At 40.0% G+C, this 23,924-nt stretch overlaps 2 protein-coding genes across 2 annotated transcripts in view; both read left to right on the top strand.

The window, feature by feature from the left end:
• Window positions 1–8,631, top strand: part of chaf1b (chromatin assembly factor 1, subunit B) — a 13,704-nt gene extending 5,073 nt beyond the window's left edge. The window contains exons 5-14 of the mRNA XM_015032108.1: window positions 237–340; window positions 443–539; window positions 666–750; window positions 1,563–1,656; window positions 2,520–2,589; window positions 2,671–2,762; window positions 2,842–3,001; window positions 4,655–5,230; window positions 7,103–7,191; window positions 8,128–8,631. Coding sequence (XP_014887594.1) covers window positions 237–340; window positions 443–539; window positions 666–750; window positions 1,563–1,656; window positions 2,520–2,589; window positions 2,671–2,762; window positions 2,842–3,001; window positions 4,655–5,230; window positions 7,103–7,191; window positions 8,128–8,228 — 1,468 coding nt within the window. The 3' untranslated portion in view covers window positions 8,229–8,631. The remainder of the gene's footprint in view (window positions 1–236; window positions 341–442; window positions 540–665; window positions 751–1,562; window positions 1,657–2,519; window positions 2,590–2,670; window positions 2,763–2,841; window positions 3,002–4,654; window positions 5,231–7,102; window positions 7,192–8,127) is intronic.
• Window positions 8,632–13,211: 4,580 nt separating this feature from the next.
• Window positions 13,212–23,145, top strand: LOC106947241 (uncharacterized). Its single transcript, XM_015032107.1, has 7 exons — window positions 13,212–14,449; window positions 15,724–15,797; window positions 15,983–16,211; window positions 17,357–19,287; window positions 19,958–20,179; window positions 21,861–22,005; window positions 22,196–23,145. The coding sequence occupies exons 1-6, from the start codon at window positions 14,194–14,196 to the stop codon at window positions 21,963–21,965; spliced, it is 2,817 nt and encodes a 938-aa protein (XP_014887593.1). The 5' UTR covers window positions 13,212–14,193; the 3' UTR covers window positions 21,966–22,005; window positions 22,196–23,145.
• The last annotated feature ends 779 nt before the right edge of the window (window positions 23,146–23,924 follow it).

Genomic DNA, 23,924 nt, shown 5'->3' with positions numbered 1-23,924 from the left:
CGGTGTGGAGCCCCCCGGGAAGCCGTAATAAAAAAAAGTTGCTTTTTTTTTTTTTACCAAAATTTTTTTTTTTTTTTTTTTTTTTTTTTTTTGCTCTATTTGTGATGTTTCATGACGTTTTAAACCTTGTTCCAATTCTAATAATTGTATCAAAGCTTGATTTAAACCAACTGTGTTTGATCAAAACTTTCCCAAATTATCTATTGAAACTGCTACATTTTCTGTTTTGTCCCCAGAGGACATTTAGAGGACGTGTATGACATCTGCTGGACACGAGACGGAAACTTCATGATTTCTGGATCTGTTGACAACACTGCTATTATGTGGGACATCAGCAAAGGTGTGCGGCCTCAGCTGTGTATGGTGCAAATATTTAAACGAGCTACATCAGTGATGCACGTTGATTTTTATTTTATTTTTTTTTTTCTCATTCTGTGTTCAGGACAGAAGTTGTGTATGTTGAATGACCACAAGAGCTACGTGCAGGGAGTGACGTGGGATCCTCAGGGGCAGTATGTCGCCACGCTCAGCTGTGACAGGTAGAACAGGACGTTTTTAAGACTACTCGATGCACATGTGTGCAGTAATAATATGGTGACAGCCAGCCAGACTGATTTTTATGTAAGTAATGGATTACTCTTTCTTATTTTCTGTTTGCGTGTCAGAGTGATGCGTGTGTACAGCACTCACACAAAGAAGAAGGCCTTCTGTATCAGCAAAATGAGCTCTGGGCCTCTTGCTGATGGAGAGGTTTGTAAAATGTAGCTTCTGCACTTCTCTTTGTTTCAGGTCATAAAATGTACATTTTTCACTCTGTCATGAGTTTTTGACCTTTCTTCTAAATAATTGGACTGTAAATATCAATTAGGCTGCTCTACTTTGTATTGAATTCTGGGAAAATGTGGAAATAGCTTTTAGCATTTTCCAGATCTGAGAAAAAGAAAATGGATTCAGGAAAAAATGTTATTCCCAGTTATGTTAGCTAAAGAATGAGAAGCAAAATTAAATGATTCTTTCATCAATTGATATTGGATTTAGATTCTTTATCTTTGAATGTCTGCATGTTAAATTGGATTTTTGTCAAACTCAGATTGGTTTGGTTTTACTGAACCTTATGCAAACCCATTTCTGCTTTTGGAGATACCATTTCTTCACCTCAAATGGTTTAACTTCAGATTGAATTTAAATTAGTTGTTTAAAAATAAACAAATGTGTTTCATAAGCTCCCTTTTTTAAAAGTTATGAGAGAGTTAAATCCTTAAATTAAAATTAGCTGATGTTTAAACATCTTTTTTGTGTGTGGCTTTAAAATTATTTCTTGTTTTCTTGTCAAACATAGCACTGAAAGTCTGCAGTATTTTATCTCTACATTTGGAGAAACTGCTTTAAAGAATATTTTTATATATGCAGATGGTAACTTGGTCGATTCGGTTGATCACTCATTAAAATAAGGCTTGGATGTTTGGAGGTCTTTGAGAGTCCAGTCTGAAAAAGGGTTGGAAAGGAAAATGTGCATTGCTGAATTAAACCATCTATAATCTCCCCTTTGTGTCACTTTGCAGGTGAAGCAGTACAGAATGTTTCACGACGACAGTATGCGGTCCTTCTTTCGTCGTCTTTCCTTTACACCAGATGGGTCGTTCCTTGTTGCTCCAGGTACGTTGACTGCATTCACCAAATTCAACCTCAGCTTGCTAATTGTATTTACAGGGGGTTGAATATTTGATGACCTACTGGTTTTATAGATTAAATATCAAACCAAAGTCTCTATATTTGTGTGGTTGCTTGATTTTCATGTGGAAAAGCTGAATAACAAACAAATCGAGGGGAGAAAACTATTGTATTAAACTTAAAAATGTTATTACGTCAGTGAGCGACTGGGTAAAAACATAACCGACCATTTGACATAGAAACGTTTACCAACAAGCACAGTGCCGTTTTCGTTTTAATTGCTTGTTGTCTAGTAGGCTTTTTTGTTCATTCTTTTTATAAAAAAAAAAACTTTGTGAATTTTAAACATTTCTTGTCAGCTCCAAGCTGAAAGGCTTTCTCTGAAGTGTTTCTGGGCTTCTCCTGAGCCACCACCTGTTTATTCCTTAACCGTACGAAGTGGCAGAAGAAAATAGAAAAATGTGGGATGTGTTATTACTGGAAACCTGAGTTTTGCTGCAGTTTAAGCTGCAGGTATTTTATTTTGTCTCTTGTCTGCTTTGTGCAAAAAACAAAACAAAAAAAAAACCCTAACATTTCTCTCCACTGTCCATGCAAATTTCCACAAGATGAGTCAGATTGTCTGTGAACATAAACATGCTAAAGCAAATTTAAAAGTAATTTCAGTTTCCTTCTACTTCACAATTACCAACAAAGCACTGTAGATGTTCACTACCAAACTAGAGGCTTCCCTTTACATTCACCTCATATAGTGGAGGATTTCAAGATTAAAATCGAGCTTACAGAGACAGATGTCGCTGTCTTCCTTCTGTATCTAACCCCGTCGCTCTTTTCTACTCAAACAACAGCTGGATGTGTCGAGGTGGGAGAAAACATCATAAATACCACTTACATTTTCTCCAGGAAAAGCCTAAAGAGGTAAAGCTTGTTTTAAGTTTTGTTCATTTCATGCTGTTAAACATCTTATAAGTAATATTGACATTTGTTCTCGGCTGTCAGGCCGATCGCCCACCTGCCTTGTCCGTCTAAAGCCACCCTGGCTGTGCGCTGCTGTCCGGTCTACTTTGAACTCAGGTCCAAAAAGGGAGAAGGTGAGAACCATTAATTAAGAAACGTTTTCTGTGTTCATTCTTCTTCTTCTGCATGTTTGTTGACATTTCTGCCTTACAGACGGATCTCCCCAGGCTCTCCCCAACCTCTTCCAGCTGCCATACCGCATGGTGTTCGCCGTGGCCTCCGAGGACTCTATCTTCCTGTACGACACTCAGCAGAGCCTTCCCTTTGGCCTGGTGTCCAACATCCACTACCACACACTCAGTGACCTCACATGGTAAACCTGGGCTTGAGTTGGGCTGAGTTTGTGTGTGTTTCTAGATGCTTCTCAGTCTGCCAGTGTGTGACCAGAGGGCTTCTTGCTAGTTCTGTCAGACAGGAAAAGTTGGAACATGTCCTGACTGAGCTGACTTTTATTCTGCACACAGAAACACTTCATATTTGTCAGTCATACTTGGATGTAAAGAGATTCTGGTAGCACTTTATTTGACGGGGTGTGCATAAGACCAACCCTTCATAAACATGACATAACATCTGTCATGAACATGAAGGAGTCTTTATGAATGTTTATGACTGTTGTCATAAAGTGTCATTCGGTAAATAATGACACTTTTAATGCAAAGTCGCTCTAAAAGTTGCATTAAAAGTCCATTAAAAATGCCAATTTTGCATTAAATTATCATAATTTACAAAATCATGCAAAGTTGGCACTTTTAATGCAACTTTTAATGCAACTTTTAGAGGAACTTTGCATTAAAAGTGTCATTATTTACCGAATGGCACTTCATGACAACTCTCATAAACATTCATAAAGACTTCTTTATGTTCATGACAGGTGTTATGTCATGTTTATGACGGTGTCATGTCAGTCTTATGCACACCCCTTCAAATAAAGTGTTATCGAGATTCTTTTAGTGATGTCACTGCAGGAACTTTTTATTTGACAGTTTTCTTCCCAAACCAGTTTGAGATGTTTCCAGTTGTGCTGTTTGCTTGTAGACTGATCACCCATCGTACTTACACACACACACACACACACAAAGAAGCCCTAAAAGTGTATTTAGTTTTCATGCACTCTTTCTGCAATTTTGCTGAAAAAGGTCACGCTGTAAGTCGGCAGTTTTTTTTTCTTTTCTTAAAGGACCAAAACATTTATTTCTAGCTTACATAAAAATCTCAAAACTGTTTTCCTACACAGCTATCCTGACATCAATCCATCCGTCCATCCATTGCTCCTTCTGACCTTTTATGTTTCCATCGATTTATGGCTCCATCTATCTCTCCACTCCTAGTGTTTCCTAGTGCTGCTGTCATTTTTTTGTCTTGTAACCCGTCAGTCCATCCTTTCTGTCTTATTCCTTCAACACAGTACGTTTCTTTTGTAGTTTTAATATTTAAACCACTGCTGAACAGCCAGCTCTTTGTCATGGTGAAAACTTCTGCATTTTAACAATAGACAATAATAGGAAGACTAGTGTGTGTGTTTATTAGCGCAGCTGGGTGAGTTTGGCTTCAGTGTAAAGAGCTTTGGGTGATCGCTGTGACTGGAACAGTGCCGTATAAATTCAGAAAACTGACCAAAACTTGGCTGTGAAATGCTGAAATCATGACTGCCTGTCTGACTTGCAAAGATTAAAATAAAAAAAGGAGAAAAGCCATAAACCTGAAAGTCAAAATAAAGCTCTTTCTGTAATTATACTGTTAGACGTTATTAGATAAAATGCATGTAAAACAAAAATTTTAATGGATTTACACATGATGATAAATTTGATTGGCGTGTCTCTTTATCGGCTTCGCATGAATGCTTTTGGGCACCTTAAATGTGGAATAAAAACTAGACCAAGTGTGAATGTAAAGCCATTGATTAATTAAACAGCATCTTCTTCATGTTTTACATTCCACCGACATGTCTGTACGATTTCCTGTTTAGGTCTAGCGATGGCTCCTTCCTGGCCGTGTCGTCAACAGACGGCTACTGCTCCTTCCTGTCCTTCTCTCCTGGGGAGCTGGGCACTCCGCTCAAGGAGCCTCCCGTCTTGGAAATCTTTGTCCCAAACAGCGGCGTCGAGAAAAAAGGCAAGAAGTCGTCGGCAAGCAAAAACTCCTCTCCGGTTTCCCAGCCGTCGAGCTCCGCCCCAAACCCGGCGTCCCAAACCAGCAGCGGCAAAAAAGACTCCCCGTGTCCCACCCCGACGGACGAAAAGAAGGCCATCCCGAAACCCAGATCGACTCCTCAGCCTCGCAGGATCACCCTTAACACGCTGGAGGGCTGGGGGAAGCCCGCCACCCCCAAAACTTCGACTCCCTCAGCAGCTCAGACTCCGGCATCTGGAAGCACAAGCGCTCCCTCGACTCCCCAGCCCTCCGTGACTCCCCTCACCCCGACCGGCTCCTCCAGGAACCAGCCCCGCCTCGCGCCTCTCACTCCCTCCACGTCAAAGGTTCTCAACACCGCTGGGTCCACAACCCCTAAAGGTCCGACCACTCCAAAAGGACCCACCCCAAGGTAAACACAGGAGGAGAAATGAGACGTAAACACTTTTTACTTATTTTTATATTCATTCTACAATAAGCGTTGGAGCTGCAGCTAACAATTATTTTAGTAATTTGTTATTCCATTGATTATTCTGATTAAAAAAGTTGGCAGATTTTTCATTTAACTATTTAATAGTTCTTTATACAGTATCAGAAACGCATTGAAAGATGCAAAGTAACAGATAATTCAATTCGTTTTAAATCAGATAAACATTTTACTGTCTGAAATACAGTAAAAGCATCTTTAGTGAACACTTGATCATTTGCATCTTCAATTAAAAAATACTTCAAAACATCAACGCGTAAAAAACTCGGCCCTTTCTGCTCGACTGAACATCAATACAGCGCAGAGCCAATCTGGTGACTTTATTTGGATTAATATCTGGATTGCAAAAAGTGCTTACTAGGAGTTTTGTGTCACAGAATTTGCATAGTTTTAGTTTTACCCAGAGGAGCTCTGGGTAGATTTATAAACAAAGAAGGATTTTTTTTTTTTTTTTAAATCCTAAATGCAGTTTTTAAATATTTGTTTTCACAGATGTGCATTAATTACTGCTCTGAATGTGTTTTTCCTTTTGCAAATGCCTTCTTTTGAATCCGTGTACTCCAGTTAACAATTAATCAACTACTAAATTAGTTGGTGATTATTGAAATAATCAATTCATCACAAATAGTCCAATTAGTCGTTTTAGCCCTAGTTGACATGAAAGTGTGCATTGTTACCCTATTACAAGACGGTTATTCTAAAAATAATATAAGTATATTCAAATTTATAATTAGTTTACTCATATTAAAGACTGGCCTTTTCTTTGTCGTGCTGCTGCAATAATAGATGATTTTTATTTTCAGCCTTCTTACACATCATGACACAGTGAAGGTTTTCAACTATTTCAACAGTCAGAAAAATAATAAAATCCCTACATAGCAGGTTGAGTGTTGGTATTTTAAATACATTCCTTGTGTTTGTTTATCTGTTGGCAGCTAAAGAAGACAAAAATCCCCCTGCTGATTCTGTACTTGGATGTTGACTTTAAGCTTCTGTCGAGCCCAATACAACAGAAGTTTCCATGGCAACTCCACAAATTACCTTAAAACTCTAAAAAGCAATGAAACGTGGATCAAGCTGCCATGAAAAAGATGAAGAGTATACGTAGGAGAATGAAAATTCGGTTTGAAAGTTTGAGTTCAATTTCTTAGAACTAGTGGAAGTCACCAAATGGAGGAACTTTTTGTCGAGTCGTTTTAATCTATTGTTTTTTTTTATTTTTTGCCACCCATGCATTGAAAGTTTCATTGAGCTGAAGAGCTCTGGGTACTTAAAGGGCAGCTGGTCCCATCACATGACCACCGGTGATAATTTATGGAAATTCTGGGACTATTCAAATGGGGTTTTGACTGGAGTCACACGGCTGGGAAACACTGCTTCCACTGCCTGCTTCTGCTGATGTTTCAAGAGCTGAACTCATAATCTGTGAGCTCTGCAAAGAGCTGGGGAACACCATAAACTCTTTTATTATCCATCTTTTTTTCAATGAGAGATGCTTCCAAGCGATTTTTAAGGGAAAGCTGGGATGCAGCATTTTGATGTTTCTTTCACTTCCCATGTGCTTCGTCCTGGCAGCGCAAACAAAGCCCCGTCTGGTACGGGGGATCTGGCTGGACCCCCACTGACTGTGGCTCATAGACGATTGTTGCAAATGCCTTTTCCGTTCTACTTTTAGCAACATGCTAAATAAAAGATGGAATCCATGTCTGTTACAGCAAAGCAGCATTCTTAATTGATGCTTTGGAGTTTGTGTACTTTGATAGTCTTTTTATTTTTGGTCTCCCTGTTCGTTTGTAGGAGAGTGTCTTTGACTCCCCTTGGATCTCGGCCTCCAGCTGTCAGCTCACTGTTCAGCAATGCTGCGGCCACGGAGAAGGCCAAACACGGTTGGTTTCTCCACCTCTTTCAGCTTGGCGTTTAAGAGTGTTGTCTCAGTCTGCCGTCGTCAATAACGGCTTTTAAAAAATGTTAAAAATGTTGTCTTGAGAATCTGCAAACCCTCCTTAATGTTACCTTTAACCTTTACACACACCAATGGGAGGCTTTCTAGACCCTAAGTTATGTAAACACAAACACTTGTTTCTTTTTCATGTGCTGTGTCACCAGAGTTTTAATAGTTAAATAGTGGTAAAATAAGTAACATCTTCATTTAAAAGGCTTTCGTTTCTTAAAGTAACCAGCCAAATGTTTCTGAAAATTAAATCAGTTCCCTTTGGTTATAGTTTAGTTGTAATATGGTACTTATTGCTTTACTTTGTTGCAAATCATTAATAAGTAAGACTAAATCCACCCTCTCAAAAAAAATACAGCTTTTAGGTCAAACATGCCTCTGGCGAAACGAAATAATACAACTCTTTTTCTTGTTTAAAATTTTTGACATATTTTTAATGAAGTTCCTCCTCTGAAGGTGTTTATTTGTATTCTGTATTGCTCCTCCAAACATCTGAGTCAAACAGTGCAGAGTGTTCAGGAAAATCTGACAACAAAATGCGTGGAAGCAGTTTGTGACTCCGGCCAAGTCAGACTGAAATGACCAGATTTCAATGTTTCTGAGTCGTATTGTTATAAAACCCATCAAGTCTGGATCCATACACTCCACTAAGATGAGGATTTTTGTAAAATCCCTCAATTGACACCCATACTTTATTACCCATTGGTATGGTTAATATACATCATGCAGCATTAATGACACAATCATGTGGCTTTTTTTTATTTATATATATATATATATATATATATATATATATCCTCAAAAAACTACACAGAAACAGGCTATAAACTTTATCCTCTCGTCGCTGATCCCTCTCTTTGTGTCTCTCCAGAGCGTCCATCTCCCCCCTCCGATCCAGTTTGCCAACCTCCAGAATCCAAACGGGCCAAGACCAGTAACACCCCAGTAAAAACCAGAACATGTAAGGATTAGCATTCACTGCCTGGAGTGTGGTGGTGCTTAAAGGAAACATCAGGAATAAAAGAACTATATGAAGTTCCTCGTGGTTGTAACACCGCAGCATCTTTGTGCTTGTCCAGCTACAAACTGCATGACTTTCTGTTCAAAGAGTTGTTTTGTTGTTTTTTTTAAACTGTATTTAGTATCTTAAACAGATGATGTTTTATTTCCCTTTCCTAATGACGCTCTGAGGCTGTTTTGGGGGGAGAAAAATAGTAAATCGAGATAAATCTGAGCTGCAGTGCTTAAAGAAAAAAAAGAAGAGCACTTTGAGGTTTGGTAGTTTGAAGTTTAACTATGTAACCTTTTGACAACTGAAGCAACAGTTAACATCTTGAATTGAAAATGTCAAATTATTAATAAAAGACTTCAAGTAGTTTGGTTCAAGGTGTCTTAATTACACACAGTTCTTTCTTAAAATGTTTGAGTATTCCTCATTTATCTTTTAATAATTGAATATAATTACGCTGATTTGTAGATGCCTTATATTAAAGCCTTGTGAAACCCACTTTATAAGAACCCGTGTTTGCTTTCAGTGGTGCTAAGGTGCATGTATATTAACATGCTTCAGTTAAAATTTAAAAAAGTTTAACATGGATGATAAAAAACTGAAATGTATTCAAATTATTAAAGCTTTGTTACACCATTTTCTAACTTGGGAAGTTAGAAAAGGGAAGATGGAATAGAAACATTTTGTCCCACAGTAGGCGTAACGGCAGCTTTGACATGTATGTTCACACAAAAATTTTAAATAGTATAAAACCAAGATATAATAACATACTGTGCAATAAGGAGAAGATTACAGCTTAAAAGTACTGTGCAGTTACCAGAAGCGGCATACTCCAATCCAAAGGTTATACAGAAAAAAACTGTATGTAATCTTTTGGTTCCAACTGTACGTGTTCATGTTTTTCCAGATCTCGTTTTGGGATCATTCTTAAAGCAGACTGATATAATGCAATGGTGAGCTCCAGTGTCGGTCATTGAATGGGTGCCTTCAGTAGAACGCTGCAGTATTTGCACATTTGAAGTTAAATGAATCAAAACATATTAAGTTTAGCATTCAGCTAATGAGCATCGCACTAAGAAAAAGACCAATTTTTCAAGCACATTGATCTTTGCTTCATCAGGAGCTGTCAAAGGAGAAGTACCACCAGGACCAGTATGGACCACAGTGAACCAGTAATAGGTGCTGGTTGCTACTTTTGCAACCTTCAACTATTTCTGTCGTTGAAACATGAATCTGAAAATACCATAAAATCCAAATTAAGTCACCAGGTTCCAACATAAGAAAAGAAAGACAAGCTTCTTAGGATTTACAAACTGATATGTTTGGTTGCCAAGCTCACTTCACTGAGTGTGAGAAAGGTTTAGTAGTTTAATATTTACTCAAGCTATGGTTTGTATGCAAGGCAGCCATATTAGATTTTACATGTTTCACACACTTTTCTTTTTGTTACAGTCTGACATTTAATCAAACTAAACTATTCCTGGTTTAGGTTTTTAAATACCTAAATGCCTCTTATCTGTGGTGTCATATTCTCAGGTAAAGTGTTGCCAACAGAAGGATTTACACATTTTCCTAAATAATGTTTTAGACTTTAATTTAGTGTAATATGGAAATAGCCCCACCGTAATGGAAAACCAGTGTTAAACCATGACTGTGTTTTGAAAGAAATTAAATAACTCAAAATTTTGTAAGGTTGAATAGAATGAGAAGTGTCTGCAAAAGATTACAGAACTGGATAGATATATATTTTACAGGTGATTATTGAACATTTAATAAAGAGGTAAGAGGTTGTGTGTATTATTTAAATGGGATTAGCTTTTGAAAACTGGAAGACCAAGACAGAAAACTTCCTACAAATGCTGTAGGAAGTTGTTGAACTAAAGAAAGCTATTAAAAAAAAAAAAAAACTTTAATGGCAAACTGAGTAAGAGTAGGAGGGTGATTGTTTGATCTCGTCACAAAACAATGTCGCTCAGCATTCAAGGATGAAGCTCGGGTCATTTGAAACAAAGGAAGTGGTAGAAACAATCCAGTGAAGTCACTGCAATGAAGCATCAACAGTTTTTGTATTCTTCAAATATTTCAAAACCAAAGCTTGAAGTATAGTTTGCTGAACTCCTGCGACATCAGTAAGGCTGACTTCCACCTACTGAATGGATTCAATAGACGCAGAATCTCAATGAGATCTGACTTCACAGTGTTGTGTATGAGGCTAAAAATTAGGCCGTAGTTTTCTCACATGGTCATGAACAATATTGCACGTCTGAAATAGGCACGAGCTAAGCAGACTTTCATTTTAAAATTAAAACTGGGTAATTGGGGCAAAGGCCCACAGATCAACAGGTAACAAATGCTGTTAAGGTTGCAGTTAAATGAAGAAGTGCTTTGTTGAAGACTTTTGGATGCTAAAATTTACAACACTCAAAGAAGTTCATAGAATCGTGGTTAGAAAGCAGCCATTTGTGATTATAAGGCATATGATAACTTACTGTTGGATAGTCAAATTCCACCTGAGTGCCTCTAGACCACATTCTTCTTCATCCTGGAGGAAAAAAAAGAGACAAAATGCTGGTCAATCCTGGATGAGAACTATGTGATTAATAAAAAAAAATAAAAAAAACTCCCAAAAACTAGGTAAGCATTCTAGTTGCTCTAACTCACAGATCTGTCTCTGGTTTCAGACTTTGTGGTGGTTGGTTGTTTTCTCAAAGAGAGTTATATCTCTGTTCCCATCTTGCTGTGGGCATTCTTCTCTTCAGTCGCTGGCTGTTCTCAGGGCCCAGCGACTGAGAACGAATGTGCCAAGTGTACAAACACTTACGTCAACCTTAAAACAGATTACGACCGTAATTTTAACTCTATTCTCTGTGTATACCGACAAATTCAGCTAAATAAGAAAATTAAGTTCTGAACTTTATTGTAGATTCCCCAGTAAGGAGTTGCTATTAAGTTATGTACTCTCTTTCAGCTATGCTTTTTTTTTAAAAAAAAAAAAAAGAAAATAAAGTTGTAGTTACTTCATGATTTCTAAGTTAATTACAACCACCAACCATGCTGAGGTGCAGAAAATAATGTTGTTTTAAACACATGTAAGTACTAGGATTTGTGAAAAACAGAAGACATACAAACAAAAAATTTAAGTATCCCCGGTCATATTTCATGTGTTTTATGCAAGTTTTTTAATATACATTTTTACATGTATGTCTTTGTGCGATGTGGGGATATTCAAGAACATCTGGGGCAAGCGCTGAGAGTTTCCAGGTCTTCCAGGTTTACATATAAGGAGCTAAATTCAGGAAAATACAGGAAGACAACTCACACTCATCATCAGGGATAGGGATACACTTTCATCTCTCTTTATGATATGCTTAAGTTGTTTTTTTTATTTTGAATCGAGTATGCAGGATTTTTTATTTTATTAATTTGTGGCACTTTTACAGTAGCGTACCAACCAGGAACTGTCATACTTTTGAGTCTTCCACAATTGTTTTTTTTTCTCCCCTGTTTTCATTACCAACACTGCCAGAGACTCTGAAATAACTTTTACCTCTGACAACCTAAAACCTAATGCTCCTTTCCAGGCATATATAAGCTGTTCTGTTACATTTTGTTCTACCAAAAACTAGGTTAAACCTCAGAGGAGAGCAGACTTTTTCAAAAGTAGCTGCAAAACGTTGGAACAAGTTGCCTTTAAAATAGCACAGGTGTATCTTCATGTCCTGTGTTAAAACTCCACCCAATTTGAGAGGCCTCTAGCACAGTGGAGTTGGCACACTGATTTAAATGTTTTTGTCTTTTACACACAGCCAAAGCTACAATGCAAGGGTTTTGTTAAAAGCATCTATATTCATGTGTTGTGATGGCCCAGTCAAAGTCTAGATCCACAGTTGAAACCAGACGTTTACAGCAAATAAGAAGACACATATCATGGACAGAAAAAAGCAAGGAGACCCAAAATGTTTGACCCAAGTCATACAGTTCAAAGGCAATGCCAAATACTAAACTTAACTGAATTTTGAAAACACTAATAAATAAATCTCTGACCACTCCTTCCGTTATTGTGGAATTTAGCAAATAGAAAAAAAAATGTGTTAATTGTAACTGACATAAAATAAGAGAAGTTTGTTTTTTTAACTAGAGACAGTGAGTAAAAAATAACAATGTGTCTTTTTATTTAGTCTATTTAAACATCTGGTTTCAACTGTAAATCCAACTAAGAATCAGTAAGAAGACTTAAAAATCTGCTCAGATACATTCTACACTAAATCTGAGTAATTGTGAGATTTTGGAAACTCTTACCAAAGGTAAGAGAAATCAAACTTCTCTTATTTTTAACTGCAGCTGAGCATAAATGGGCATCATGTGTTTGAAATTTGTGTTAGTAAAAAGAAAAAAGAAAAGTAAAGAAAAAAATGGCTCTGTATTTTTATTTTTTTTCCTCTTCAAAAGTTTGGACTAAATTTTTATTGGTCTATTACAAAAATACTAATAAAACAAAAGGATTTTTGTTATTGGAAATATTTTATTATCTATGATTATCAATTTTTCATGTACGCATTCTACTTCCGATGGGACATTAAAATTGAAGATTCTTGGTTTTCCTTGAGAATATTAAGAGACAATGCCTTTCCAATTATATTTTTAGACTTACATAACATTTTAATGTTAATTCAGCAGTGTGCGTCTTAGTAAAAGAACTTGGCGTTTCTTTCTTTTATAAACACGACATGTTATATGATTTCATAAGTTCAGTATTTTTTGTTCAAAAATAATGTTTTACACGACTTAGCAGCAAGTGAAACAAACACTTGGAAATTGGCATCGTGACTGAACAACCTACCTTGCTGGCTACAGACAGAGAGCTGAGATGATTGGCAGCTCTCTTAGCCAATCAGAATTCGCGTGGTGGAGTCTCTTTAAAGCTTCTACTAATGGTCTTTGTGTGAAGGCGGGGAGCAGTTGGCTTGGATAGTCTGCTGATTAGCAACAAACAGAAGGTTACGAGTTAGAAAAATTGGATTATTTGGCCACCAGAGCGCCTTCGTGGCTACAGAAGCGGTGTTAACTATGTCGGGGGCCTAATCGGAGCTTGTTAGTTGGCTTTTGAGGGCGAAAGGCGGATATTTGTGAAATTTCGGAGCCTTTCGCGGCGAGAGGGAGAGAGAGAGAGAGGGTCCACCTCGCTTTTAGGTCGTTTCAAGTGGCGATGCTTTAGCTGATAGCTGCGTCATCATGTTGCTTCCGAGTCGAGTTGGCGAGAAGGAATCACAAGTTATCGCCGGGAGGTGAGGCTGCCCGCCGTCGTCCAGCCCCGGAGGCCACTCCCGACCCTTGAAGTACGTGGAAGACGGGCTGTCGGTGGGAGACTGGCGGCGAAGCCTGCTTAGTTTACGTCGTTGTGGGGACTTTACATCACTTGCCTCGGTGTAGTTGGCGCGATTCCCCAACTTAGCTGTATTTATTTAACCCTCTGTAGGGTATGAATTCGCACGTTTTAAATTAATGTTATTTACAGGAAAAGAGCCTAGAAAGAAAGAAAGTGGAAGTGTAACTACTGATGGGAAGGTATGCTTGCCACAACTGTTTGGATAGTGGGAAGTGATGCTCTCATTGACAGCTTGAACACAAGCAGGACCATCCAGAGAGAGGTCCTCATTATCTGAGCTTAAACAGGCGTTTCTAAGAGACAATGGGAAACGGTTCTGTTAACTCCCACTGATTGACTCACGTTTTTATTAGATCAAGGCGGATTGATCGGTTTGCTGTGTCAGGGGGTCTCTATCATCACATCCACGCGGACTTTGTCTCAGGTCATTTTGACCCCCTTTCTTCAGCCGTCCTTAATCTGGGTGGGATAACCACACTTTATATCGAGTTCCTTATTTAAAACTGAAAAAAAAAAAAAAAAAAAAAATTTTTAAAAAAAAAATGGACGGCGATTGCACTGTTTATGCGTCCAAGCACGGGATCGAGTCTGCGGGGCGAGGATCCTCTAACTTTGAGGTGATGGACGGGCTGCTGTACCGCAGGAAGTTTGAAAGGGGCTTCATCAACTACCGGGAGGTTCTGGGTGAGGATCGGAGGCAAGAGGCCATCTCCACCTTCCACAGGCGGCGACCCGGCCAGCGCCACCTCTCCCTGGAGGAAACCTATAAATGCGTGGCTGAGAACTACTGGTGGGAGGGTATGTTAACACCTGAGCAGCATTACGGGAATGTTTCTGCTTCTCTGATGTCATTCTTTCACTCGTCATCGAGCCAGTTTTGAAAAAACAAACACATTTTATTATTTCCTCTTGATGTTGCTAACTTTGGTCGCATTTTATGCAAAAGATAAAAAGCCTAGATCAGGTTTCTGAGCCGCTTGTAGCCATTTTTTTTTCTCCATATACCGTTTTGTTTGCAAGCTGAAACTTTGTGTTTTATTGGGATTTTACTGACACAAAGTAGTGTGTCATGGAAGGAAAGGGATACATTGTTTTTGAATTTTTAACTTTTTATTTATTCAGCGTTCATAAGTGCACACTAAAAACTATGGGGGCGGATTTGCAAGTTTGTGGGTGCCTGGGTTAGAGCCAGTTTTGTAACCAAACATACTTCTACTAATGGAAATTACAATACATTAATAGGTAGAGCAATAAATAAGTGAATATGAATTGATGCATGGTAGGTTTAATACATCCCCTGAGCAGCAGTTCAATGTTGTTCCCCCAAAAATGCACTGTAACTTTATAAATTTCAAAATACTTGAGCATCACCACGTTTCAGTTCCAGGATCATGGCTGTTGCGATGTGATGTTTTGGAGGGACTTCTGAAATCAGTAGGTGGAGTTGGATTGTATTTAAGGTTATCAAAGTAAAGGGGGTTGAATATAACAGATAAGGCACTTATCATTTGCACAAGACCTGACAAATGATTGATTTTGCATTCCACTGTGTTAATGAACTATCCCATGTGTCTGTCATGTAAAATCTTAATAAAACACATTCGAGTTTGCACTTGTGAGAAATTGTGAAAACACTCGAGGGGTGTGATTATTTTAATGAGGCACCGCGTTTCATTTTGATAGATGGAAACTGCGCTTTGTTTTGAGTGAATTACATAATTTTCTTTTCCCTTTTTGGACTCGGGGTTAGGGTTCATGTGTACATCTGTGTCAGATGTAGCAGATGTAAATCTGAAAAAGGGGAAAAAAAAATGTTTTGACCAAGCGTCTTTGTCCTTCGGAGACCTTTTTACAAACTTCCCTCTGTAACCTGGTTGTTTCATAGTGTCTTAAAGTACGTCACATTTTAATTTATAGAATGTGAAAAGTCAACTTTACATTCGTTTCTGGACTTTAGACACTTTATTAAACATTTTGATCTATTTCTGTCCCTCTGTAACTCCCCTGCTTTGTCTGTTTTTATTTATTCTAAGGTGTTTTTATGTCTGCTCTCTCCCCCCCCCCACCCACAGGAATGTATTTCCAGATCAGAGACTTTGTCCTGCACTGTCCACAATGTAAGAATCTGCACAGTAAAACATCAGCGGTAAGTACAGGACATTTTAATATTTATCTGCTTTACATGTACAGGCGTCTCATTTTCTGCATGTCGGATTTCACGACTTTCTTGTCAGTTTCTCTGGTGGTTTCTCTCTCACCCTTCTCTTTCTGCAGTGAAGACGTTTTTTTGTCTCATCCTTTGTCTCTCGCTGTTTTTTTTGTGCCTCTCAGGGGTTCGATGGTAGGAGGCGTGTATCTAAGACGGTACCGTCACACGGCGCCGACTTGCTGAGCAAGCTGAGGAGTCAGAGGGAGGCGGGCCAGTTCTGTGACATCACCCTTCGAACCAACGGGGGATCCTTCTCAGCTCACCGAGCCGTCCTGGCCGCCGTCAGCGATCACTTTCATGAGGTTTTGGCCGAAATGGACTCGAGCAAGAAAGCGGACATAGACCTCTCTGGTAGGAATTTAAAATGTCGACATTCATGACTTGGGGCGTTGTGATGTTATGATTCTCTTTGGTAATGGTTAAGAAAGCCTCTGTTTTGATTTAGAAGATTAGAAATATAAAGTATGAATCAGTGTAGGTGTTTCTTTTGATTACAGGAAAAGGTTGCATGTAAACGGAGATGGGTTACATTTTATTAAAAATCAGTTGTTTTTCCACGTTTAACATATTTATTCATAAAGGGGTCCAGATCAGATATTCTGCAAACAATTCTTGTTGTTTTTGTCAGAGATGCAATGTTTTGAAGAAGTGTTTATATTTTAGGGCAAGAACAGCCTTCAGGCTATTTATGGACATTTTATTTGCTGGGAAACATATGAATTTTAATGTGAATTTCAACATTGTTGCAAATATAAACTTTTAAGTGATTTACATTTGTTTTTGGCCCCTTTCACTCTCATGCAAAATAAAACCAAGTGAAAACAAGTTCTTAAAGAAGGTCAACCTGTGTGTAAACAAGCCTCAATATAAATCCAGCTGTTCTGTGATGAGGCCAAATGCATAAAACACATGGTACTTCTTTTTGATTATTAGCAAAAAAAAAATTAAAATTATAAATAAATTTCAATGAATTATAACATCTTGAGTTGGTGTATTAAAAAATGGTGAAATTTGTGGTTGCAGCAAGGTGATTTTAAAGAAACTCAATCCAAGTATGAATATCTTTGAAAGGTACTGTGTGTCTTGAGTTGACACTTTGATGTTGTGGGATGAAATTTGGTAACATTTTTACTTGGAAGCAAATGCAAGCTCTACTTTTAGATACTTTTAGCTACTCTTCTCTGAATTATTTTCACCCTTAAATAGAACCAAAGGCAAGAAAACTAATTTCAGTTTTCTTACCTTTGCATGAAAGCGCAGTGTTGGTTTCGACTTGCTTTCATATAATCTGTCTTAGGCAGCGATGAGGTGTTTCTCAGTGTGTTGATGAGGCTGGCTGGTCAGTTTGAGATCTCATCAACAGACGGGCTTGGAGAATCCTTATCTTGGAGTGCAGCCATAGTTCCGAAGCAGAAGTTTTTTTTTTTTTTTATCTCCAACCTTGTCTGGTGTTTCCATATCAACTACTCTACTAATTTAGCGCCGTCTTATTTCAGGTTTCAGTGAGGACAGTCTTTTGTCTCTGCTGGACTTCTCCTACTCGTCCACCCTGTGTGTTCGTCAGGAGGATCTCCCAGAAGTCTGTGCGATGGCGCGTCACCTGGGCATGTGGCCGGCCGTGGAAGCCTGCTCTGCCCTCCTCAGAGAGCAGGAGCATCATCTCCGTGCTCCCGGCAGGGCCTTCGGCTCAGCTCACGGCGGTCCGTTCAGCCAGCACCGTCCCCACCAAAGGGAAGGACTCTTGAAGCTAGAGAACATGAATGAAAGCTTTAGTCTAACACTAGAGACGTCCGATGAGTCTTTACAAGAAAGTCCTAAGCGCAACTTGCGCCGAATGCCAAAATCCCAAGTTCAGAACGGCCTCCCTCTGAGTCCCTCGCACAGGATGAAGCTCATGGACTTCAAGTCTCCCTCTTCCAAAAAAGCCAGCACACCTCGCCACGTCATCGTCGCCACTCGGTCACAGAACTACTCGGCCCTCTCGGTGTCGAGCACCCGTCTTCTCCGCTCCTCTCCCGGAGCCGCCAAAGAGGTTCAGAGGTTCCTACCTAAGCCGGAGACGCCTAAGAGGAACAGAAAGTCCCACTCCGTCGCCCAACTGTCATGCACGTCCAGGTCGCGGCCGGGAACATCCTGCAGCCCGGTGAGGGTGAAGCAGGAAGTGGAGGAGGTCGGGGAGGACGAGGAGGATTACGCAAGAGCGCAGGAGAAGTACAAGCTCATGAATGTCCTGGGCCTCCAGAGGACGGCTCTCCTTCCCAGACCCGAAGACCTAATCGGCTGGAAGCAAAAGAAGCGGCTCCGTAAGCTAAAAGCCAACAACTACTCTCTGACCAAGCGACGGAAACCGCGTTCTTCATCCCCCGGTACCTCATACGAAGACATGAAGCTGACACTTCCTCTCTGCGACCCCGTCAACACTCGACTCTTCAAAAAGTCGGTCAAGTCCAAGGGTTTGGGATCCGCCAGAGCAGAGAAGATCCCAGCGAAGAGGCAGAAGAGCATCAAGCAGCGCATTCCTCCCTCCGACAGGAGCATGAGGAGTAAAGTGGTCTTACCGGACCTGTTTCCACGTTCCTCCAGGCCGGCGTTTGGTGGTAGGGAACTCAGGCGGTCTGTGAGGAATCGCGACAGTACCCAGCAGCCCCTGCGTTACAACAGCAAGAAAACCTTTGTAAGAAACGTGGTTAAAATCAAAGCAGAAACGACTGAATACTCCATCTCAAGTCTGAGGCTGTCCACGCACGGACAGAGTGGACCCGCGTCTCCAAACTCCCTGCCTTCACATACGACGCAGAGCAGAAAAAAGGTCGCCGGAGACGCGGTGAAAACGCTCCGGTACAACAGCAGCCGACCGGGAGCGAAAGCCAAGCTGAGACGGGCGTCCACAAAGGAGGAGGACAAGACGAGGGGCAAGTCCAGAGAGGAAGGAAGACCGGCGGTGAAGGATCCTGAACCCAACGGTCTTTCAGAGCATACGCCTCCTCCCTCGATTTATAGTCACCCCCTTTACAAAACAATCAAAGAAGAGCCGGCCGATCCAGTGCCAGTCGGACCTTTCCCTGACCCCCCCTCGCCAGACCTGGGCAAACGTCAGAGCAAGCCGCCCATCAAACTGCTGGACTCTGGCTTCCTGTTCAGCTTCTGTCGGCCGGCGGGGGGTTCCATGACCGGCCTGAAGAAGGAGGAGGAGAGCGTGGCCATCTGTCTGACGCGCTCCGTGTCTCAGGTTCCGGAAAGATTCGACGCAGACGGGTCTCCCCAGCGGACGCTGAGAGCCAGGGGTCCGCCGGGCCTGAGCGTGGTGAAAAGGGAGGAGAGGAGAGTCACGCAGGGACAGAGTCAGAGACATGGACTGAAGTCCAGAGAACCCAGAACGCATCTGGACAAATGTGCTGGGTCCAGAGCTACAAGGACGATGCCAAAGGTAACCAATAAGGCAGTTTGAATGATGCTTCGCAGTTCTGGTCAGATTGTTTACCTGCGTTCTTCGCAAACCTTAGAGCAATTTATTTTGAGCCTGACTTTGAATTAGAAGAACAATTTAAAATGTGTGTTGTAATCAATTAATGATTGCACCCACTGTGCAGTAAAACAGACCCTCTTCATAATGGTTCCACCACCCTGCTTTACAGTTGGTATAATCATCTTAAGACTTGCAGGATTTTTTATTTTGTTTTCATCTTAGCAGGGCATTTTGGATCAGAGGCTTGAAATCTGAACAGAATTGTGTGTTGGAATGGATTAACCAGAAAAAAAATCATTAGCTTCAAATAAACTTAAAATGTGGCCTCCAAGTTCGATGAAATGTCTTAAAATTAGGGATTTGGATGCATAATTCACAGCAAAATCGGTTGCATTCATGAGCAAGACAGCATCTGCATACAGTTTTAGTTACTATTCTCTAGGACCAGTCAAAATTTAGACTCGAAATAAAGAAAAGATTTTTGGGAATGTGATTTAATCTGGAAATCCTTAAGACATTAAAAAGGTAGTACTGACCTGATTTCAAATAACCAATACACCGACTCTATAAATGTTTTCTGTAAACAGGCTCTTTCTTTCTTTATTCTTTAATTTTCGTTTTTCTTAAGCAGAGACAAAACAAGGTCCATGCCCTGAGCAGCAGCCGGAGCTGCACCATGCTGGACGCCGTACATCGAGCCCGCCTAAAGCAGCTCCGAGGGCCTCGGAGCCAAGCGCCCAAAGTCCCAAAGGCGTCCCACGCCTGTCTGCAATGTCCGGCTGCCTACAAGGACTGCGACGCCCTAATTATGCATCAGCTGAGGCACATTGATGGAAAGCACTGGCCCTGTCCGGTAAGAACCAGCCTCCTAGATGTTACCTAGAACCACTTGTACGCGGACCCTCTTTCAGCATCGCGGATCCGGTTTCAGGGACGATGCTGATCCTGGTGCCCAGTTACACACCTGCTCATGCTGGAAAAAAAGAATGGCTGCCTCAATGTAAAGGAAAGCTTTTACTTAGTTTCCTGGTGTAGAAATTGTTGAGACAAAATGGCTTCTGACAAAAATAATCTCTGCTAAAATAAAAGTAAGTTTTAAAAAAAAAAAAAAAAAAATATATATATATATATATATATATATATATATATTAGATTTAGCACAATCATTTTAAAATAAAAAGGAGCAACACAACAATGTGCAGCTGAAAACTGTTGGATCTTTTGCTTCCCAAAAAATCTGGTTTTTATCAGGCGGTGTTTTACAAATAAGATGGAAATATGTTTAACTCACTATAATTAGAAAAATGTTCCAGCCTGCAAAATTGTAGGTTTTTATTTATTTATCTTTATTATATTTCACTCATTATTAGTTGGTTAGGGCTCAGTTCAGCATTGAATGCAACTACAAAAGAAGAATAATCTTTTTCTCTTTGCTTATATTTCAGTAATGGAGTGTATTGGTTATATATTGCTTGAATTTATCTGTATGGATCAGCGGAGTTAAAATTGGTTTATTTAAATTTGGTTTCTTTGAATTTTCCTTTAAGTAAAAAAAAAAAAAAGAAAAGAATAGTTTTTTGATTTTTTTTTTACCCTCTTTACTAGTAACAAGATTGTGGAGGAAGAAACATATTTTGTGTCCAAACATCTTGTACACGAGTCTGGGGGGAGGGGGGGGGACGTGTACGTCCGAAGCCTACATGTTATTTTTGTATGATTGGCGTTGGAGATGTGGCTGCGCCCTTGCCGGTCAGGTGCAGTGGTAGTTTTGTACGTACCCTCCGATAATATCCAGCAAGTGTCCCTGCGTTTAGATGTTGACATTATCTACACAATTAAGCCTTTTCCTCGAAGCTCAGGATTGAACAGTTTCCACTGATCATCCTTGACATGTTTCTACAGTTTAAAGTTGACCTGTGGTAAATTCAGTCGATGATGGACTTGATTTGGAAAGACACATGTCTGTCAATATAAGGTTGCTCAGTTGACGGTGCAGGTCAGAGGTCAAACACCAAGCATGAATTCAGGGGAATTGTCTGTAGATCTCAGAGACAGGATTGTCATAAATCTGCGGAAGGATCCAGAAACATTTCTGCTGCTTTGAAAAGCCCATTGAGCTCAGTGGCCTCTGTCATCAACATATGGAAGAAGGTTGGAACTTCTTCAATATCAAAATGGGGAACGAATCGTCTCTGTTTTGAATTTCCAACCTGCTTAAAGATGCACATCTCCAAATCATCACAGAAATGGTTCACAAGAGACAAAATCTGCCTCTTCCGTGACTCCTCTAGTCGGTTCCTGGATCTACAGCAGACTTAAACAGACCAGTTCAGTCAAATGTTCACAACATAAATTATACTAACAATAAAATGAACACTATAATTCTAAATTAAGAATGATAAAAATATTATGACATTTTCCCCCCTCTGTAAAGAATTCTGTGTTGCTCCACAGCTACAAACCGACTTGCATCACTGGAGTCTCTGTGAAGCCTCTGTCCGTTTACTCATTTCCCTCCCATCTTCTCTCTGCAGCTCTGCAGCAAGACCTTCTTCAGACTGAGGAATGTTCGGAACCACATCCGCACCCACGACCCAAAGTTGTACAAATGCCGGAGCTGCATTGCAGCCGGTTCGTGAGGCAGCTGGAGACGCCCGCTTCTAGCACAGGCACATGGAGGTCGGTGAAACGAATCCTCTCCAAAGACCGAGCTGGACGTCAGCTGTCCTGACCAGGGCTGTTGTCACGTGAAAAAGGGCATTTGTTTTAACTTTTGTTTTGATTGTAGCGCAGTACGACCGCCTGCGCTCATTGATTTCCTTTAAGTCCTCCTCTCTGCTTCGTTAACACGAGTTGCTTGTCGTTTCAGGATGAAAGCCATCAGTGTCTCACCAGCAGCCGTCGGGCTGAAGCCAGAGGCACATGATGGATCCCCAAGCTTGTACATACTGAATCCAGTCACACTTGAGCACAACGGTCTGCGGGAAGGCGTCACTGCTGTTATCAACGATTACTAAAATTATTTAAATAATCAAACCAAGGTTGCCGTTCCTGTTTGCTTCTTTGGTAGCTACAGAAACTTGAACATTTACTCTCAGGGGGGGTGGGGAATGCGATGCCACGTTGTACAGCGATTTCACGTCACGGTTGTATAAAAGGATTTAAAAAAAGAAAAAAAAAAGAAATGTAAAGTGATTGATATAACTATTACTGCTACTTATTGTTACCTTTATTTTTCTATGTATAGATGAATGTTGAGTGCACTTATGTCATAGCTTATGTTGTAAACCTAAGAAATGGTAATGAAACTGAAGGTTTGGAGTCTGAGGTGTGGGAATACTTGAAGTTGTGAAAGTGCTGGGGGTGGGGGGCATACTTGAAGTTGGAAAGGTGGGGGTCCGGGTTGATCTTTTTCCTGTGGCGTGCTAATGTTTCAGTGACGATGTCTTTTGGCATTGATCCGGTGGGGAGTGCAGGCGGGGAGGAGGGATTGTACGAAGACACCGCTGCATGTGTATCTTCAGGCCATTTGTAGTCCTCTGCCTTTTCTAAGGCTGCAGGGTTTAAAAAGGGAAAAAGTGTCGTTTTTATAAATGTGAATTTCTTAACTTTATTCAAGATGGCCACATCACGACAGATGTTTTATTAATCTCTTCTTTAACGCAAGACCAGATCCTCTTGCTCTACTTAAGTTTCCCCCTCTACTGAGTAAATGCAATGTGCACATACAGAGATGTTTATGTATCACAAAATGATTTTAGAAATAAATGAGCTGCCTCCTGCTATCTGTTTAAAGATTAAATAAATTTTTGCCTTTAATATCTTTGTTTTGGTTTTCTTGCGTCTTTGTCGCACATTTCAAGATGAGGGTTTCCACGATGAAGTAGGAAATCTGGAATTAAAGATGACGTGAGTAAATGTAAAATACAGTTTTTAAATTGGTGTCGGAGCAAGGATTTCTTAAAGAGACAGGTGCCCAATTTTAAGGCGTTAAGTCAAATCTCTTTTCAGTCATATTTGATATAGACAGCATTTTTATGATTGAAGGCAATCTAGTTACTTGAATGTGCTATAAAATGGCACGACATGCCTGGAAAACATGCTATGCTGCCCCTTTAAACCACTGGTGTTTGGGTGTCTCTGTGCTTTGGATCAATCTGCTGCGTAACCCAAATGCGCTTGAGTTTATGTGGAACCTCAAGACGTGCATCAGAAGCTAAACCATGAGGACGATCACTAAACAACTACAGCTCTGGTGGGGAGTTTCCCTTCATTGTTCTTAAGCACAAATGTCATTTTTTTTTTTTTTTTTGCTTTAATTGAGTATTTGTTTTTTCTTTGCTGTCTACATTAAAACAATATTTTTTCCATGAGATTTTTTTATTTATTGCTTTTTTTCAACTTGAACAATCCACATTCTAATATAACTAAAAAGATTTACTGTTGTATGTACATGAATGCATTTATCTGATACATCTTAAATCTACACGGTTCCATATTACATTTTTAATTTAAAAACGAATACATTTTGGAAGAACATGGGGAAAAATCTTTGGATTTTGCCTTTAGCAACAGTTTTTAATGATTTGTAATACTTA

This window comes from Poecilia latipinna, unplaced genomic scaffold, assembly GCF_001443285.1.
Source record: "Poecilia latipinna isolate Pla-1442-1.1 unplaced genomic scaffold, P_latipinna-1.0 Scaffold231, whole genome shotgun sequence".
NCBI classification, from domain to species: Eukaryota; Metazoa; Chordata; class Actinopteri; order Cyprinodontiformes; family Poeciliidae; genus Poecilia; species Poecilia latipinna.
This window is presented reverse-complemented; position numbering and strand designations above follow the sequence as displayed.